The 21,127-nt window shown below is 43.5% G+C and overlaps 1 protein-coding gene across 2 annotated transcripts in view; it reads left to right on the forward strand.

The window, feature by feature from the left end:
- The window catches only part of RYR2 (ryanodine receptor 2), a 544,399-nt gene that overhangs the window by 152,044 nt on the left and 371,228 nt on the right, over positions 1–21,127 (forward strand). For both annotated transcript variants that reach the window (XM_053667877.1, XM_053667878.1), the window contains exon 2: positions 6,068–6,187. In XM_053667877.1, the coding sequence (XP_053523852.1) occupies positions 6,068–6,187 (120 nt within the window). The remainder of the gene's footprint in view (positions 1–6,067; positions 6,188–21,127) is intronic.

The following is a 21,127-nucleotide window of genomic DNA, read 5'->3' on the forward strand; positions in this document are numbered from 1 at the left end:
GCCATCCTGGGCCACATGCAGCCTGTAGGCTGTGGCTTGGACACCCCTGTGCTAGCCATTCATAGTTAATTAATTAACAGCCTTCGAAATTAAAAAAAATAAAACAATAGAATATAAGCAGAATTCGTTTTTAGCATTTTGGTTGTGGAATATGATTTCTTGTGAGTTGAATCAAAATTTGTTGCCCTTGGTTCTAGAATATGGGGAACTAGAAACTCAAAAGCAAAGTGTACAAAAGGGCACCTTTAGTTTTTGTGGGTTAAGACAATTAGGATGGTTATTGGGTGTATTCAGGCCTTTAGGCACAGCCATGGCACATGCCACTGAAATGCAAGGGCAAGAAATGAGAGGAGGCTAGGCCTCTGGGCTGGGTAGCAAAGCTTAATTCAGCAGAGACCTTGTGACCCAGGTGGACAAACCTGCCCTGTTTCCTCATTGAGCGGCGCTCACCTTTGGAGCCAGTCGGTACCAGCGGTGTCGAATCTTTGTTCTGGGAACAGAGAACAGAGCCTGCATGTGTGCTTGTGTATATGTGAGCCTGTGTATGTGTTCGGGGAACAGAGAACAGAGCCTACGTGTGTGCCTGTGTATATGTGTGTCTGTGTGTACCAAGTTTGTGTCCTTATGCACACAAGTGTCTGCTGACAACAACCAGATTTAATGCACATGGGATATAGTAAGAGGTAAAGCTACTTCTCAGAAGCTCTCAGATACATAGTCAGAAGGTTCTCAGGACACAGCAGCTTGGAGGAGGAATGTGCCAGGACATTAATGAGGATTGAATTAAAGGGAGCAGGCAGGCTTTCGTGAGTTGGGGTTCAGTCCGTCGGTGGTCAGCGTATTTTCTTTTTTTTTAATATATTTTATTGATTATGCCATTACAGTTATATTTCCCCCTTCATTTCCCTCCACCCTGCACACCCCCTCCCCCACCACTCCCCCCTTTAGTTTATGACCACGTGTCTCAAGTTCTTTAGATTCTATATTTCCCATACTATTCTTGCCCTCCCCCTATCTATTTTCTACCTACTGTCTATGCTACTTATTCTCTGTACCTTCTCCCCCCTTCTCCTTCTCCCACTCCCCTGTTGCTAACCCTCCATGTGATCTTCATTTCTATGGTTCTGCTCCTGATCTAGCTGTCCTCTTAGTTTGCTTTTGTTTCAGATGTGGTTCTTAATAACTGTGAGTTTGCTGTCCTTTCACTCTTCATATTTTTTTAAAAGATTTTATTTATTTATATTTAGAGGGGAAGGGAAGGAGAGAAGGAGAGAAATATCAATGTATGGTTGCCTCTCATGAGTCCCCTGCTGGGAACTGGCCTGCAACCCAGGCATGTACCCTGACTGGGAATCGAACCGCGATCATGTGGTTCACAGGCCCGTGCTCAATCCACTGAGCTACACCAGCCAGGGCCCTCACTCTTCAGATTTTTTATCTTCTTTTTCTTAGGTAAGTCCCTTTAACATTTCATATAATAAGGGCTTGGTGATGATGAACTCCTTGAATTTGATCTTATCTGAGAAGTACTTTATCAGTCCTTCTATTCTAAATGAAAGCTTTGCTGGATAGAGCAATCTTGGATGTAGGTCTTGGATTTCATGACTTGGAATACTTCTTTCCAGCCCATTCTTGCCTGTAAGGTCTCTTTTGAGAAATCAGCTGACAGTCTGATGGGAACTCCTTTGTAGGTGACTGTCCCCTTATCTCTTGCTGCTTGTAGGATTCTCTACTTCATTTGAATCTTGGCTAATGTAATTATGATGTGCCTTGGTGTGTTCCTTATTGGGTCCAACTTCTTTGGGACTCTCTGTGCTTCCTGGATTTCCTGGAAGTCTATTTCCTTTGCCAGATTGGGGAAGTTCTTTTTTGTTATTTGTTCAAGTAAGTTTTACACTGGTGGCTGTTCCTTTCCCCTTCTGGTACCCCTATAATTTGGATGTTGGAACGTTTAAAGATATCCTGAAGGTTCCTAAGCCTCTCCTCATTTTTTTGAATTCTTGTTTCTTCATATTTTTCTGTTTGGTCATTTTTTTCCTCTTTCTGATCCACTCCTTTGATTTGAGTCCCAGTTTCCTTTCCATTACTATTGGTTTCCTATGCATTTCCATTCATTTCAATTAGTTTAGCCTTCATATGTTCCTCTAATTTGTGACTAAAATCAACCAGTTCTGTGAGCATCCTGATCGCCAGTGTTTTGAACTGTGCATTTGAAAGTTTGGCTATTTCTTTATCACTTAGATTTATCGGATCTGGGGCTCGAGTTGTTCTTGAGCCATGTTTTGATCTGTTCGTGCCTGTTACACATGAGGAGAGGCGCTATAGGTGTTCACCAGGGCGGGGCCACTCAGGTCGCTGGCTTGTGATGCTGTATGTGGGGGTGGGTCAGAGAGGGACAATGGTGGTCCCCTCTGCCGCTTCCTGCCACTGGGGCCTGCAGGGTCTGTCTCACCGCTTGCTCCTTCACCGGTTTATCTGCACGCGAATGTGTGACCGTGGTCAGCCCTCAGTGGGTCTGCCCGCTACTCCACACCTGGGATCCGCCCATGGCTGCTGGCGCGCCTGGGTTGAGCACCTAGATTACGCACCCGGGTCGGTCCGGTGGATCTTTCCTGCCCGACCCCGCTCTGCTGCTGGCTCTGCCCCTCTTACTGGTTTGGCCGAAGGGTTTGTTGTTGTCAGACTTCCCTATAGTTCAATTTTTTTGTGGTTTGGCTGTGTTTTTGTTGCTAAAACTTGGTTGTTTTTAAACTTGGTTGTGTGAGAAGGCACAATGCTTCCACCTACACCTCCATCTTGGCGGAAGTCCCGGTCAGCGTATTGTCTGTGTAAAAGGAACCCTTTTCATACTGGCAGGTCAATAAAAACAGCTCCCAGACAAACTGGAAGTGCTGGTAAGTGCGTCAGGCTGGGTTCCATTGTGAAATCACTGTCTAAGTGACAGCCGTGGCCTCTCTCCCCAGAACCCAAAGCCACCCAGCCAGGCAGCCATGATAGTGTGGGGGCAGTGTGGGGGCACAGGCTGAGGGGAGCATTGCACAAGGGAGCTGGCTTATTCACTTCATAGGGGAGTTCAGTGTTTTATTACATTTGTTCTGTCCCTTACGTGGTTGGTGTGCACCAGTATCTGAACCATCTCCACATGCTCTCACTTCCAGTCTGTCCAAGGTCCATGGGCTTATTTCACTACTCTGTTGATGGCTCCAAAGTCTTATAAAAAACGGCTGTCATCTCACCTGGGGTCCACATGCTCTCTGACCCCCTTCTGGCTCCCTCATACTGAGTACAAGTTAGAAGTGCAGACTTAGGGCCACCCAAGACCCACAGGTCAGAATCTGCTTTTCAGCAAGACCCCAGGTAGTGGGTGCGTGTTAGTGATGGAGAAAGGCTTCTCCATGCAGCAAACAGTAAAAACCAGCCGAGCCTCTCAAAGCAGCGTAGGGCTCGGGACATTATATCTGCTGGGTTAGCCAATTGGTCAGTATTACTTTTTCCCTAAAATATAAGACGTAGTTTTCATTTTCACCAATAACTTCACTGATTGGATATTTTGAATATGTCAGCTATGTCCTGCATGGCAACATGTTGATTGTTCTCAGTTAATTTCTTGATTTGATTGCTATCAACTTCAGCTGATCTGCCTGACCCCAGAGCGCCGTGCAGTGAGAAATTTCTAGCACAAAACTTCGCAAATTACTTTTGACACGTTTGATCAGTCACAGCGCATTCTCCATACACAGCACAAATCATTTTTTGCATTTCAGTTGCATTTTTACCTTTCTTGAAGGAATATAACATAATATGCCAAAATATCACATACTTCTTCCATTTTCAGTATTAAAATGGCTACACAAAAATTCACTGATTTTGATAACTTGTTTTTTAAATGCATGCTGATGTGACAGCTGTCACGATACCATCTAACCAAATTGTTTTGAATGAAGTTAGACAACTAAGCACTAGTAGGGCCATCGTATGCAAAAAAATCACATGAACTTTTTGGCCACCCCAATAGATATAAACAGGTTGATGATAAGTGCCTGGGAGGAAGTGTGGTCAGCCTTCTGTGAGTGGCCAGTTCCTCTGGGCCTTGCTTTCCCATCTGTGTGTGTGGGCAGTCTTTGTGTTACAGGGCTGTGTGAGGATTGCATGAATGGATCCAGGACTGGCCTGTGCTGCAGTTTTGGTAAATATGGCATGCCCTCACTCTCCTCCAAGCTTCCTGAGTACCACTGTGCGTCTCCCTATCTTTGTACCTTGCGAGATAGTCTCTTATTCTCAAAGTGTCTTCAATTAGTACATTAATGTGTTTATTACTAACTGTATTTAGCCAGCTTCTGGCATCCGAAGGCAGCAGGACTGCAGTTTGCACGCTTGGTCCCAGTAGGTGAGACGAGAGGAGGCTGGGCCCTGGTGAGGCCTGGAGCCCGCTGGCACAAGCAGCTCTGTTATCACGCTGCAACAAACAGCCTCATTATTTTTTATTACACCCTCGCTGAACATGAAGTAATATTCAGTTGTACTCGTCATGTGAAAATAATGCAATTTTTAAACTGAATGCCTTTTTTAACGTGACGATGGAATGTGCACTGGAAATGACCGGGCACCTGGTGGGAGAGGGGGAGGTAATTGCCGAGGGATTTGGCTTCAGCTGTGACAGCTGCTGTAAGCTCGCTGTCAGGCGCTGCTGCAGCCCTGGAGGAAATACAGCAAATGCGTGATACGGGCTCCAAATACAAATTAGAGCTGCACTTTTCCAATGGATATATTCTTCAGGTTAACCAAAGAGGCTTGCTTTCTGCTTGCAAATATTTATCACAGCTCATCACCTCCATTCTGCTACCATGGTGAGGGGCTTCTCGGATGCACATTTATGTCCCTTTCCCCTGATTCCAGTGAAATATGTGTTCTTTCTCTACTCTGTTAAGTGTCCTGTTTCTTAGAGGTTGAACTGTCAAAATGTAAATGGTTCGACTTTTTAGGAATTTGCTACTTAGAATCTGTTAAAGTGAGATGCTTGTTAAAAAATGATAGTGGTCTCTCCCACTTGGTGTCCCTTTGGTGCCTTGGGCATGTCAGTCGCCGTGTAGAGTGCATTGTGTCACCTCAGGTTTTGGAGCGTCTGTGTTGGCGAGGTCACCCGACCTGCTCAGCAGGCCTGGCGATGGGGGTCCAGTTGCTGCTGACCCCAACATCTCTGCTCAGGCTGCCAGGGCTGTCACCACCCACCGTCTTCCCTGCTAAAGTTTTCCTGTAGTCCTGCCAAATTAACTGATCAGAAACTGGATTTCAGAGGATTGAACTAGCAAATCATCTCTCTGTCCATTTTTTAAATCCTCACCTGAGGATATGTTTATTGATTTTCAAGAGAGAGGAAGGGACAGAGGCAGAGAAACGTTGATGTAAAAGAGAAACATCGATTGGTTGCCTCCTGTATGTGCCCTGACCTGGGATTGAACCTTCAACCTTTTGGTGTAAGGATGATGCTCCAGCCCACTGTGCCACCTGGCCAGGGCTCTCTGTATGTTTTTGAGTAGCCAGGATCATTACAGTTATGATCAGTGCCGATGTGTGGTAGCAAAGATGACTTTTCTGTCCCTCCAAACCCAGGAGTCCCGTTACTGCCCGTGTTCCTGTGTTACTTCTGCAATAATGTGTGCATATGGCTATTAGAGTCTGTTCCACTCTGGATGGTTCTTAATGTCCTAGGAGTATGTCGGATAATTCCTTGGTGCTTTTGATGGCTGAGATTGCGAAGGACTGCTACCATGGGAGTCCGTATTTCACACACAGGCTGCCTCTGGGGTCAGTGTTGACAGCGAGAACACCGTTGATTGCCTTGGATGGCAGCAACCACTCACTGCCCTGCTCCCGAGTTACTTTCCTTTTTCATAAGGAAATGCACTCTGTGAATCAATTGTGTGGGTTTTTTGTTTGTTTGGTTTTTTTTTTGGTAATTGTTCCGGCATTTTTCTCTAGTATTTGAAATGCACCAGTGTGTTCTTGTAGATCTGGTTCAGACTTGTCCTGTCCCTCGGCCTCACGGTGTTCCCTCTTGTCCCCGCAGGATGACGAGGTGGTGCTGCAGTGCACGGCCGCGGCCCACAAGGAGCAGCAGAAGCTCTGTTTGGCAGCCGAAGGTTTTGGCAACAGACTCTGTTTCCTGGAGTCCACCTCGAATTCCAAGGTACGTTGAGCCTTTGAGGCCATTCACACAGTCTAGTTTTCTCGTGGTGTTGGAGTTATTGATGATGCTGTTTTCTGGGACACGTAACCTGAAGTGGATGTGAAAACTATGTGTGCTTTTCCTTAGGCAAATTTTAATTGAGCCCCTGCTCTTCGCTGATAACTCAGATGTAATTATTCATGGGAATGGAAAAGTCCTTGCCCTGTGATGTTATATTCTAGCAGACAAATAAACAAGTAAATAAGTGATGTGATTTGGGGACTTGGAACCACAAGAAAAGCAGAGTGACAGGGTGTGAGTGATGAGGCAGGATGTAGCCTGTCATGGAGGGTGGGGCAGGAAGGCCCGCCAGTGGCAGTGGTGGTGGAGCAGAAGAGAATGAAACTAGGGAGTGAGCAGTACTGAGTTCTTGGCTGTTCTGGAAAGAGGAGCCAGGTGGTGGAGGGGCCCCCAGTTAGGGCTGTGCTTGCTGGTGTTCAAGGAGCAGCCGGGAGTCCTGGCAGCTGCATGGGCTGCTCATGGCAGGTGGCGTCTCGAAGGGGCCTGCCATGGAGGGCCTGGCTGGCAGGGTGGAGGTGAGGTTCTCCCTAGAAGGAAGGGAGGCCATGGGAAGCGGACTGCTGTGGCTGTGTGTGTGGGCGGGAGGGTCTGAGAGAGCAGCGGGGGCAGCAAGGCCAGGGGGCGGCGCCTGCAGGACCGTTGTCTTCAGACCAGAAGCAAGGCTGGTGGGAGAATGGGGCATGGCAGATGTGCTTTGGGGCCTTACAGATGTGCTGATGGATCAGATTGTGTTTCAGGGCTGTCAGACCTTTCAGCATCTTCGGGCTTCACTGGAAGAAGAAGAGTTGTCTTGGGCTACACATTAAATACATTGAGACACGTAATCACAAAAACTCTCATAATGTTTTAAGTAAATCTACGATTTTGTGTTGGGCTGCATTCACAGCCATCCCCTGGGAGGGCACTAGAGGAGACAGAGGTGTTGGGGTAGGAAATCAACTGGAAAATATTGAGTTTAATCTTTTGTGCAGCACTTTCTCATTTAGAGTCCTGATGGGCACGATCTCATTAACCTGTCACCGTGAGAGTGTCCATAACAATGGCTTTCATGTCCTCCGCCCAGTGGGGACACTAGGAGAGGGCAGGTGAGTCACGGGAACGCCGCCCGTGACTGGGAGCAGCCCGGTAGGCAGTGGCTCCTCCCACGTGGCCTGGTCCCTGACTCTTTTCTCCATGCCACACCCTGCCTACCGGGTGGTCTCGGTAATTTAAATATTTAAATTAATATTTAAAAAATATTAACCTCCTTTTTTTAAAAAAGATTTTTATTTATTTATCTTTAGAGGGAAAGAGTAGGAGAGAGGGAGAGAAATATCAGTGTATGGTTGCCTCTTGTGTGTTCCCTGCTGGGAACTGGCCTGCAACCCAGGCATGTGTCCCGACTGGGAATCGAACTGTAGTCCTTTGGTCCACAGGCCCATACTCAATCCACTGAGGTACGCCAGCCAGGGCTGGAAATATTCTTAATTCATGGTCCATCAATAAACTTTTTCAGCAGGAGCCTATATGTAGAACAATATTCTTCCTGAAAAGAAAATGTTGCATACTTTACTCTTTGGCTCTTGCCCCATGGTCTGGGATATTTTATATTTGCTGGAACCTCAGCTGGTTTTGAGTTTCCTCAGGACTTTGAACGCTGCATCAGCTGCTGCTCTCTTGGCCCCGCACCTTAATCGCCAGTTCCAACATGGAGAATGAATGCTCCTGACATCCTGTGGCGGCCTAGATGCTGGGACGGGGCAGGCATCCGTTCCAGCTGCTCAGTGCCTTGCCGGGGTGGCTGACTCTCTCGTGGCAGTTGACTCTCTAGTGGTTACTGCTGATGCCTGTGAACTGACCACTTTAACTATTTTCATCCTTGTCATCATGTCTTTTCTGGTTTATCTGAAAACTTGCATGTAGGATGAACTATTGAAATTATGGAACAATTGAAGTTCAATAAACCTACCTGCATCATTTATTTGAAGTTCTTACAACATAAACACCCTTTTCTGTCCTCCAGTCAGATTTCTTGAAGGTCCCCACTGTCATTTTGTCTCACATCTCTGTTTGCCTCTATCCCTGACGCATATCCACCCTGGACTCTGCCTGCTCAAGTGCTTTTGCCCCTTGAAGCCTGTCTCACACAGCCCCTCTTCTGGGTTGCTGCTTTCCAAGTGCCCCGAGTTCTCTCAATGTTTCTAAGGCTCTGTTTACACGTCTATTGTATTGCCAGTTGAGCTTAATTCTGGAAATATTCACACCACCTTCTCTTCCAGAAAAATCTGTATGTTCACTCCCAGATGCATGCACCGACTTCTCAATTCCAAGGACTGGAGCATAGCTCATTTGTTTTCTTGCTTTTTGGTATCAAGTGTAGTGGCTTGAACTAATAACTTAAAATTTAGTAGGCTGTTAAGTTTGAAAGGGAACCACCATCTTAGGCCAGTTCAATTTTTTATAAGATAGACTATTTTCTATAATAACGAAGGGTGGTTCTAGGTTGCAGTTAATGTTTAAAGTACGTAAGCCTGGATTTGACTTTTATTGGTAGAAAATTAGAGATGTCCCTTTTTGCCCTCAAGTTAGTGTCTGCTGCATCTATTACCAAGGTTGGGAGACCAGAATTGTTGTTGGTCGTGAGCAGTCAGTGACTGCTAATTATGTGTCTGTTCCTGGAAACGGTCCCAGATATGTCTCAAGCTATAGAATCTTTTAAACAAAAGCAGGACTGGTCAGAAGACTGGTTTGTGCTCCTAGGGTATTTTTTTCAGGCCGATTTCAGTCCCAAAAATAATGGCTCCTAATTCCAGCACAGACTTTCTGGCAGAAAATGTAAACATTAAATCTGATGATGCATTAATTAGTTACTCATAATTCATCCCTATACATATCTGTTCTGTGATCTTCATAGGAGTGGCCTTCCTTCTTTGTTTCTGTATTTTAGAATTGCGGAGCTTTTGTTCTTAGGAACCAGTCATGATCAGACAGACCCACCTTGGATATTTCTTTTATTTAAAAAAAAATTTCTCAGTTATAGTTGGTATCAGTATTTTGTATTAGATAACAGGTATATAGCAGTAATGGTTAGCACTTATATAATTTATATATGAGTTTAGTGCCCACCCAGTACTATACATGATGTTTACAGTATTACCGACAATATTTCCTGTGATGTATTCTATATATCTGGGACTGTTTTGTGGCTACCAGTGTGTACTTAATCCCTTCACCATTTTCACCCAGTTCTTAAACCTCCCCCTTATCTGGCAACTATCAGGTTTTTTCCCTGCATCTATGAATCTGTTTCCATTTTGTTTGTTTATTTTGTTCTTTGGATTCCATATATAAATGAAATCTGTGGTATTTTTTTTCTCTGACTGACTTATTTCACTTAGTATATTACCCTCTAAGCTTTCCATGCTGTCACAAATGGTAATACCCATTCTTTTTCATGGCTGAGTAATATTTCCTAGTATATATTTACCACATCTTCTTTATTCAGTCATTCATTAATGAGCACTTAGGTTGCTCCCTTACCTTGGCTGTTATAAATAATACCGATTCTCTGTGCACTTGAAAGGAATGTATGTTCTGCTGTTTGGGGGTACTCTGAAAATATCAATCAGGTCTCTCTGGTTCAGTGTGTCATTTAATGCTGCCATTTCTTGTTGACTTTCGGTCTGGAAGATCTATCCACTTATGTGAACTGTGTGTTAAAGTCCCCTACTGTGCCTGTATTACTGTCAGTCTTTTTTCAATGTCCATCAATATTTGCTTGACATATGTAGGTGCTCCTGTGTTTGATGCATAAATGTTTGCAAGGGTCATATTCTCATGTTGGATTGCTCCCTTTACCATTATGTAGTGTCCTTCTCTGTCTCTTTTCATAGCCTTTGTTTTATAATCTGTTTTGTCTCCTTTTTCCCCCATTTTTATTTGTATGAAATAGCTTTTCCATTTCTTTACTTTCATTCTTTGATTTAAAGTGCATTTCTTTTAGATAGCATATTATTGGTCTTGTTTACTTATTCATTCAGCCACTCTGTATTTCCTGATTGGAATATTTGATCCATTTACATTTAAAGTGATTATTGATAGGTACATAGTTACTGCCATTTTATTACTCATATTCATGGTTTTTTTCTTTTTCTGAAAGTAGTCCCTATAGCATTTCTTATAATTAGTTTGATGGTGATGGATTCCTTTAGTTATTTTCTTGTCTGGGAAACGCTTTTTATCTCTCCTTCAATTTTTAATGAAACCCTTGCTTAGAGTAATCTTGTAGGTCATTGCTTTTTGTCACTTCAAATATTTTGTGCCAGTCACTTCTGGCTGTCAAAATTTGTGTTGAGAAATCAGCTGACAGTCTTATAGGAGCTTGTTAGTTACCTTGTAGGCAAGTAACTGCTTTTCTTTTGCTGCTTTTAACATTCTCTCTTTGTCTTCAACATTTGCCATTTTAATTATACTGTTCTTGGTGTGGGCCTCTTTGGGTTTATCTTGTCTGAGACTCTCTGCACTTCCTTGATTTGCATTTGTGTTTCCTTTGCCAAATTAATGAATTTTTCTGCCATTATTTTTTCAAATAGTTTCTCAATATTTTGCTTTCCTTCTTCTCCTTTTGAAACCCCAGTGTTGTGAATATTGGTACATTTCATGTTGTCCTAAAAGTCCCTTAAATTATCTTCATTTAAAAAAATTCTTTATCTCTTTGCTCTTCTGATTAGGTGTTTTTTGGTACCTTGTCTTTCAAATCACTGATTCAGTTCTCTGCTTCTTTTAATCTGCTGTTGATTCCTTCTAGTGTATTCTCCATTTCAGTCATTGTAGCCTTCATTTAGAATTTTTTTATGATTTCTGTGTCCTTTGCTAATGCTTACTAGCTTTCCATTTTAAGTTCTCACTGAGTTCCTCCATTCTTCTCCTAGGTTCCTTGAGTATCCTCATAGCCCTTGTATTGAACTCTGCATGTGATAGATTGCCTGCCTCCATTTAATTTAGCTTTTTCTGGAGATTTCTCCTGTTCTTCCATTTTGGGAATGTTTCTTTGTCTCCTTATTTTGGCTGCCTCCCTGTATTTGTTTCTAAGCATTAGGTGGAGCTACTGTGTTTCCCAGTCTTGGTAGAGTAGCCTTATATAGTAGGTGTCCTGTGGGGTTTAGTGTCACAGATCCCCTGGTCACCTGAGCCAGGTGCTCCAGGAGTGCCCCTTTAGTTGGTCGTGTGAACCTTCCTGTTGTAGTTGAGCCTTTATTGCTATTGGCACATCCATGGGTAGGAATAGCAACTGACTGTGAGGATTGGCCGTGATGATAGCATACAAGCTGTTCTCCAGGGCCTGACCGCATGAAGCAAATTTTGACCCTGTGGTCTCTGGTGTTTGCCAGGACCACACTTGGGATGTGCCACTTGGGGATCTAATTGGGTGGCACTCAGCTGCAGTCTGGAGCCAGCCACTGGGTGTGTTGGTCCTGGAGACTCTTTGGAGGGGCTTTGTTACAGGCCAAAATCAGCTACTGCCTGTGACCACCCTGGGGCTACCTGGTTGGACCTGCAGAGTGGTCTGTGGTTTGTAGCTGTCTGTGTTAGACCTGGTGGGGTGTGAGAGAGTCCATGCTGTGAGCTGAGGCTGGCTGTCCCCAGTACTAGGCCTGTGACCACTCTGCATAAGGCCACCTTGATACTGACCACTGTCAGCCAGCTGCCTATCAGGCTCAGCCACTGAGAGAGCATGGAGCTGTTAGTGAGCTGGGTGGGGCAAGATCTCAGGGAATCACTGGGGTGGATTGAACAGTGCTCTGCAGAGTCAGAGTTGGCCATGGCTCAACACAGGGACAGTGGCTGTTGGCCCTTTTGTCTTTGTTCTAAAGTCACACAACTCCCTGTAGGTCTCTGACACCCTTTAGTCCCCGTTCTTCTGTTAGAGACCAAGGTGACTGTCCATCAAGGAGTGCATTTGTGTGCTGGCCCTTTAGAAGTGCCTGGGATGTCAGCAGCCCTTCATCTCACCTGGTGGGATAGAATCCCAGCTGGTTTTCACAGCCAGATGTTGTGTGGGCTCTTCTTTCTGGCACTGGTGCTCTGGGCTGGGGAGCCTGGCATTGGGCTGGGACCCCTCACTCCTCAAGGTGCACCTTTGCAGTTGAGATATCTCTTCCAATTTCTAACTGCCTCAGGTGGGGCGGGACCAGCCCGATTCACGTGTCTGCCCCTCCTAGCAGTCAGAACGTGGCTTCCTCTGTGCATCCTTAGCTTTAGGACTTCTCTTCACCTGGGTTTCAGGTGGTTCTGAGTTGGTTGTTCCATAGTTTAGCTGTAATTTTAATGTGACAGTGGGAGGAGGTAAGCACAAAGTTGACCTTCTCTCCCTCCTTGACTGGAACCTCCATACTCATCTTATTATTATTCAGAGTTTAAGGAGAAATGAGAAGTTAACAGGGTTAGGATAGTTTTTAATCTCTTTGAATCTCCATATGAACATAGAGCTGTGAAAATGACAAGACCAAATTCACAGAAAGTATATCTGTGAAAAAAACTAGGTGATGAGTTAGTCCATGTGTGGTATCAGCAAGTGTAGAGGAGGAAGTGGAGGGACAAACCCCAGCATCAAGTGCTCGCTGAAGACTATGGGGCCCACATAAAAGAGCAGGCAAAAACGGGGAGCTTGGGAAGCGAGGTGGGGATGCCTGCTCCTGGAGCAATCCTGGCTGGTGGGTTGTTGTAAGTAGCCAAGTAAGGCTTCCTGTAGACAAAGCTGGCCCTGTGGAACAGTTGTTGGGAATCAAGTTCGCACTGAGCAGGGGTGACAGGGGCAAGGGCTGGAGAAGGGTCAGGTCACAGCTGGGGAGGGGTGGAGCCATTAGAGGTAAACAAACACCAGGGAGAACAGAATAAGCTGCCAAGGAAGCTACAGAAACAACAGTGACCGCTCACGTCACCTGAGGGCACCATAGCGCTCTTCCCAGCTCCCCCTGCTCGTCCACTGTGTCTTACTGCCCACATGCGCAGTTCTGCCCCTTACTGGGCTCTCTCTTTGATGTGTGTGTTGCCTACATAATAGGAGAAAGAGCACATTTCAACTGGAAAAAATAAGGGAAGTATTTAGCATAAAAGGTTGATGAGGTTGGCCTTTGTTAAAATCTGAAAGAAGCTATACGTTTTCAAAGCTTCATATACAACATTAAATAATATTGACCATATTTTAGGCCACAAAGATGACCTGAGGAAATTCCCAAGAGTAGGGATACTACAGACCTGATTACAATGGAATAAAATTAAAAATCAGTTTTTCAAAAAAAGGCCAGACTCAAAAGTTCCTTGTAGCTGAAGTAAAAAAGCACACTATCAAATAAATTTTGGGTTAAATGAGAAATAATAAATAAAACTGAAGAATTTATTCAACCTAGTTAAGTAAATACATGATCTTTTAGAATATGTGAGATATAACTTATAGAAGTTTTCAGAGTCACATTGTCATCATTAAATGGATATATTAATAAAAATTTAAAAAGAAATTAATTAGCCCTGGCTGGTGTAGCTCAGTCAGTTGGAGTGTCCTCCTATAAACCAAGAGGTTGTGGGGTCGATTCCCCATCAGGGCACAGGCCTGGGTTGTGGGTTCAGTCCCCCCTTGGGGCACAGGCGGGAGGCAAATGATGGATGTTTCTCACATTAGTGTTTCTGTCCCTCTTCCCCTCCCTTCCCCTCTCTCTAAAATCAATAAGCACGCTCTCAGGTGAAAATAAAAATAAAAATAAAAATAAAAATAAATAAAAATAAATTAATTAAACCACCAGATAAAAAACTGGAAAAAGAAGAACAAAGTAAACAAAAGAAAACAACAGGATGGAATAATAAGGATAAAAAGGAAATCAATTAGTTCATTAAAAATTTGTTTCTTTGGAAAAAACCAATAGTCAAGCCATAATTAATCAAGAAGGGAGAAAGCACAAATACTCACATATTTGAATTTATATAAAGGCAGGAGAGGGGTAATGATTAAAATAGAGGAAACTAATTTTTAAGGGCACATTTGCTAAATTATATGCAAGTAGATTTGAAGAGCTTAATGAAATGTATCATTTTCAGAGAAAAATAAGTTTACTGCAGAAAGTCTAAATAGAGTAATTATCATAAAGTAAATAAAGTAGTAAAAGAATTTCTTGAGAAGAAATGCAAGGTCAGATAACTCCTAGTTATTTAACAAGGCTGCTTTAATTATATCAAAGAATAACAAAAGAAAAAAACTCCAAAATTTTATTTCATTGAGGGAGTAAAATATGGATTATAAAATATTAAAAATTACTTTGGAAAATTATAGATCAATTTCACTTAAGAATATTGATACAGAAATCTGAGCTAAAATACTTTTAAAAATTCAGTGTTGCATTAAAACATAAAATGTACATGATGACTACATGTGGTTTATTTCAGAAATCCAAGTGGCTCAATATCAAAAACTCGATTGATACAATGTTTCATATTAGTAGGACGGAGGGGAAAAGTCATTTGGACACCCCTGATGATAAGGACAAGTCACCTGACAAAATTCAAAACCTCTTTGTTTCAAGTCAATAATAAAATAGGAATTGAGGGATAGTTTCTTAACATTATTTTACACACACATACACACACACAGTAATTTAAAATTCAGCCCTTATTTACAAGGAACACAGCTGGTTAGCATTAGGCGTAATTTAATGAAGAATGTTCGGTGTCTCTGTTGCGTGGGTTTGTGTTGGAGGTAGGAGCAGATGTAATTAGACGTGGAGTCTTAGTTTGGAAATGAAGAGGAAAACTGTCCCCAGTTGCAGATGATTTGATTAAGAATCCCAGAAGAGTCCATGGAAACTCTATTGCAAAAGTGGATTTGGGAGAGAAATCCACTAAGCCGGTTATATGGTCAGAGTAAGAGCAGCCTTCATGTATGTGGACCCATGGGAAGGTGTATTGAAACATATATACACATGGAATGACACTCAGTGTACACACACAAACTCAAGTGTATATGAACTTGGAAGGGGACCTAAGACTTTGGAAGTCTTAGGCAAATCATTTATCGATAGTCATAATGCGGTCCCTTGAAGCAGACAATTCCTTGGAAATAAAAGGACTCTTGTTTAATAACCCGAATGCTGCAAGGATCGTTTCCTGGTGTTCCTCTGTGTGGGCACAGCGCAGAGCAGGTAAGAGGGTCTTGAGGGTTCATTTCAGCCTGCCGCTTCGATGGATCTGTGTCTCCAAGATGGCTCACGTCCACCGTACATGTAAACCCAGACTTGGTGTCATCAGGCTTCCGGACAGGAAGGTGAGCCTGGGGTAGGGCTCTCTCCAGGCCCTTCCCGCTTCCCCAGCTTCGGTGGCATAACTGTAATTAAAAGTATCTCCTCTCGTAATGGAACACGATAGAGCAATATTTCATCCTTGGTGACTTCTCATTGCAGGGTATTACTCACCACCTTAAATAATGCATTAGGATATTAATGATGCATAATAGTTGTGATATTCCGGATGAACTGCCCTTCTTATTCAACTGAGAATTTTTGAATAATAAAAATGTCAGTGTAAGATAAATGTTGAGTGATATGACTCACTTTTTAAATTGAATTTATGAAACATTTTAAGTAACAGATACTTGTTTCTAAGTGTATTTCCCCTAAAAATTAATTGAAGTAATAAAACAAAAATATTACCAATTCTGTTATTCTGTTTACTTTGTTATGACTTTTAAAGAATTTTTTGGGGGGCACCAGGGAGGAAAAGGAAAGAAAGACTCTAGTGTGATTGGGGAAAAAATCCAGAAATGATCAATAGCCATATTTGTTTCCCACAACCAGTGTGCTTTTGTTAATATTATTTCTTTGCCAGTACTTAAAGAGGAAGACAAAGTGGGTGGCAGGTGTGGCAGACAGGAAATACCCTAACAATGAACGAGTGTGCAGTGTGTCGAGAATAAGTGATTGCATACTTAACGTCCTGGTAGAACACAAGAGTTCTACCTGGATTGTAAGAGTTCTTACAATCTCTTACAAGAGATTGTAAGAACTGTCTAACAATCTTTGACAGATTATTCTATTTGCCAGAAGGGAACTGTGGTGTTAAATTATAACTTATATGTTGTGTGGAAATAGTTCTTCTCAGTGTCGAACCTTCACTGTTGCTGCTACCTGGTCAGGACAGGGTTGGTGACATAGTAGGACAAGGGTGACACAGTTGGACTCCCCAAGGTAGGGAGCGTTTGGTGGAATTCCAGAATAATGTAGCTTCCATACATTGTTGTGTGTGCTAAAGACTCTTTCTCAGAATATTTTAGAGTTAAAAGAATTTTCATTGTTGTGAAAGATGAGCTTTGCATTTCCCACTGCGTTTCCTTGACATGAGATGAAAACTCAGAACACTGAAATGGAAGACTGAAAAACAATGTGATCTGAAATCTGATTGTCAGGTAGATAGAGCCAGTGGGAGAAAGACCCACCTGGAATTTACCATGTTTTCCTCAAACACGGAGGAAGGACTGGCAGAGGCCTGCATTCATGTCACCTGCCTTCCTCTGGAGGCAAAGTGAGCCGCAGTGTCCTGGTACTTCCTGGCACTCTGTTGCATGGCTCAGAACCCCATCAGTGGCCTGGGAATCAGAGGCTGGGCCAGTGAGGGCCCGTTGTGTTCTGGGAGATGGAGTCCTCACGGAGAGGGCACGGGCAGAAGTGAGGTGGGAACTGAGATTTGACTCTGGAATATTTATTGTGATGATAGAGAGCAGGTCCCGGTGTGGGGAGAAGATGCCCTTCCGATGCACCGACTGAACTGAGTGGGTGCCTGGGCACTGAGTGGTGTGCCCAGGGGTCTGCTCCCCCTCCTGCCTCCCAGTCTGAGGACGGGATTAACCATTGCCGAGTGCACATGGCTGCAGCACAGGGTGGCCTACACAGGGGTGGGCACGCTCCTCCTGTAGAAAGCCAAACATTAAGTACTTCAGGCTTCCTGGGCTGTACGTTTTCTGTTATAACTATTCACATCAGACATTGACAGTGATATGAAAACAGCCAGACAGTACGCAGACCAGTGAGGATGGCCATGTTTGCCAAAACTGTATTTATGGATGCTGAAATTTGAATTTGTGACTTTGTCATAAAATTTAATTTACTCTTCTTGTGATTTTTCTTCACCCATTAAAAACCTAACAGCCACCTCCAGCTCATGGGCTGAACAGAACCAGGCAGTAAGCCAGACGGTAGGGTGTGTCTGTCCTTGTAGAGCACATGGAAAATGTTACATTCTTAAAGGAGAAGCTGAGCCAACCTAGTAGGCCTGCTGTGGGCAGGGTGGCTGGAGCTGTCAGTGAAGTTCAGTGGAGGTTGAGGCCTGGCGTTTGAGTGGGGCTCCTCGGCAGATGGTCTTTAATAAGTCAGTGGGTGTGTTTGACAGAGTAAGTGAGTAAAATCATATAGATAAACAAGTGTGATGTGGGAGGAAGTGTTTTGTAAGGAGGACAAGGACAAAGGAACCAAAGAAGCATTTGCCTATTACTGAGGATGCGTGGGTGTCCTGCTGGGGGCAGGGCGGGCCCTCCGGTGGGCCCTTCCAGGCCAGGGAGCCAGCACAGGTATGTTGGAAAGGGACAGAGAGCGACTGAAAGCTGGAGAGCAGTGGGTGGCATTGGTTTGTGTCTTGCTAGCAAAGGTAAACAATCTGGACACTGGTTAAAGTGCTCAGGACAGATATTTGTCTGCAACAGGGAAGAATCCAGGACGAAGCGAACTCCACTTTGATCTGTACAGAGGTGCTGGGGCTTATAAAGGGAGACTGAGGGGATGGGAGCAAGGGCCCCATAGGGTCGGGGAGTACAATGTGAGCCGGGGTCGGTCCCATGAGTGGGACTGGGCCAGTGGCAGCCACAGAACGTAGGATTTATCCTCCCAGGAAATGGGAGGACAGTGGCCCTACCCTTCCCGATGATGACATTACTAAGGATGGGTTTCAGGTCCTTGAGAAAGACACTCCTCAGTTGCAGGGGGTACAGACACATCTCAAAGGGACAGAGAAGGATTCATGACTGTAAGGCTGCTTTAGGACCCGGTCTAAGAAAGGGTGGGCAGGGGGCTGTCATTGGAGCCGGCTAAACAAACACAAAATTCCCTGGCAGCCTTGAGCTTTCTCAGACAGGCACTCTCAGGGGGCTGGGGTCACACCACAGATGTGGCCTCGAGCTGTTAGAAACTGTGTTCATGTCTCTTAGTGACAGAGAAAGGACGGACAGAGTCATTGGTGTTGAGTTTGTCATTTTTACAAACTGAGGTGGAGGCCTGGTCAAGAAGAGGGTTCTGAGGCTCCCGGCTAGAGTTTGGGCAAGAAGCAGCTCTTTGTTATCACTTGCTGATTTACACATTTGGACATGAGGCAGATTCCCTGGAGGTACTAACAGTCTCCCCGACTGACTTGACTAGAAGACACACACCTTTGCATGTGCTTTGTTCTCTCTACCCTAGAACACCCTTGTACAGCCTTCCCTGAAGGAAGCCTGTTTTCGCCCAGGCAGAGGGCCCTGAGCCTCCTCAGTGAAGCCCCCTGAGTTTCTGTGCATCCCCCTTCTGCCTGCAAAAGCAGCAGCATCTCCCTAGCTTTTGCTTTCCCCCTCCCTTCCCCACTCCCTTCATATTTCTGTCAGTCAAAATGGATTTTTACACAGCGCTTCTTGGTGCAGAAACTGCGTGTCCTGTTATGTTTACTTTCTGACATTGTCGTGAAATAATAGTCATGGGACCACCTGCTGGCAGAGATAGCATCTCCTTCATTCTGTATCTCTGGTACTCAGTGCGTTTTTGAAGGAAGTAGATGATCAATAAGTGTTGGTTGATTTTAACTGATTTTCCTTCTTTGGACATTACTTAATATTGGTGTATCTAGTTTAACAGTTAACCAATTCATTTGTCTTTTTAAAATCCTATTTTACTTTCTAAACACTGCACAATGTTCCTGCTTTAAGGAATTAATTTAGTGTCTTTAAATCACTGGAATAAATATTCTGTAATATTAGTGTCTTTAAATCACTGAAATAAATATTCATATTTGTGACTATAATAATTCTATGTAGATGGGTAACAGTCTTGGTACACTGCATTTTCAGCTATAATCAATTTACTACTTTATGTAAAGGAAAAATTTTGGTTAGTATGCACATATGTAATTTAAAGACTCACACGCTTTACTGAAAAATAACTTAAAGCTATAAATAACTGTTGACAAAGTTGATGCAGAATAAAATGCTCAGATTTTTTGCCACTATAACCCTCTCCTTACAGTTAGGTAATAAAGAACTTTATATTTCTATTTATTTCATTTACATTAAATTATTGATCAGGCAGCGTTACTTACACAATGCTTAACATGCGTTTTACTACTAAAAATCTTCTTTCTTGAAAACTTTAGAATCAAGCGCACAGTGGAGAGAAAGGGAACGTGGAAAAGCCAGAGACCAGTACGAGATGTGATGTCATCACGTCTGGCAGTGGATCATTCACTGCTCATGGGAGGGTCCCTCTCCAAGAAGGGCGAGGGCATGGGAAGCCTTCAGAGCTAAGTGGACTGGAGGTGGCTCTGGGGCGGGTATGGAGGCTGGACTGTGAGCTGTGTACTTGCGTCCTGTGCAAAATGGGAAGGACGTGAGTGGGCCATCCCTGAACTTGAAGGTGGCCCAGGTGGGCTAAAGGTGGGAACAAGGACAGTGCTTGGGGAGGCCAGGCTCACTGAGAGTCAGAAAGGCCAACGTGGCACCCCTGGCTGGGGCAGTGGTGGGGTTTATGGCAGAGACAGTGAATGTTTTCATTCTGTAAAGGAGAAGCGAATGTTCTATTTTATGATTGATTGCGTTAAGACTCATTAAGTTGTATACGTTTAAGTGGTGAGTTTTATAGCACTAAATTATGTATAAATAAAGCTGACTTTTAAAAATTCAAAATTCAAGTGAGTAAGCAAAGTAAATAAATGTTTTACAACATTAAATAAAATACTTCTGGATATCTACAAATACATACCATAAAAATAAAAAAGTAACAAGCCTCAGATTGAAAGAAGACATTTTTAACATAAAAAATACCCTAAAAATTGACAAAATGTTTCTATCTATATGCATGTTTCTATATGAAGAACTACCAACAAATAAGGAAGAAAGAATATCTGAGTATAAAAATATTCAATACCATATGATCTCACCTTTAACAGGAAGCTAAACAACAAAACAAACAAGCAAGCAGAAAAAAAAAACAAAAAACAAAGACACTGAAATAGAGAACAAGGGGATAGTGACCAGAGGGGAGAAGGAAGGGAAGTTAAGGGGAAAAAGGGGGAGGGATTTGGAGGAACAAATAGGAAGGACACAGGGATGAGAACTAAGGGGGTGGAAATGGGAGGGAGGTGGGGAGCAAGGGGCAGGGGAGGCTGGGATGGGAAAAATAGACAAAAAACTGTACTTGAAAAATAACTAAATAAAAACAACAACAACAACAACAAAAAATATTCAGAAGATTGAAAGAAGTTTACTTCATAGGAAACCCAATGGCTTCCAAATATTTAGGAAAATGCTCAACATCATTAGTAGTAAGGGACATGCATCTTAAAGTCATAATCTAATTCCTGTGCATGGACTGGCAAAAGCTGATTAATTCAGCAGTCAAATAGTGGCAAAGATAAGGACCAGTGGAGATTTTCATACATTTCTATTAGGGCTGTAAACTGATGCATCATTTTGGAGAGCAGTATGATTATTGCTAATAATGTTTAAGATGCAATATCTGGGACCTAGCAAATTCACTCCAAGAACTATGCCTAGCCTGGACCAACTCTTGCTCTTGGGGTCATAAAAATAGGTACCGTATTTTGCTCCATATAATGCACACCCACGTT

Source organism: Artibeus jamaicensis, unplaced genomic scaffold (assembly GCF_021234435.1).
Source record: "Artibeus jamaicensis isolate MK-2021 breed Jamaican fruit bat unplaced genomic scaffold, CSHL_Jam_final contig_473, whole genome shotgun sequence".
NCBI classification, from domain to species: domain Eukaryota; kingdom Metazoa; phylum Chordata; class Mammalia; order Chiroptera; family Phyllostomidae; genus Artibeus; species Artibeus jamaicensis.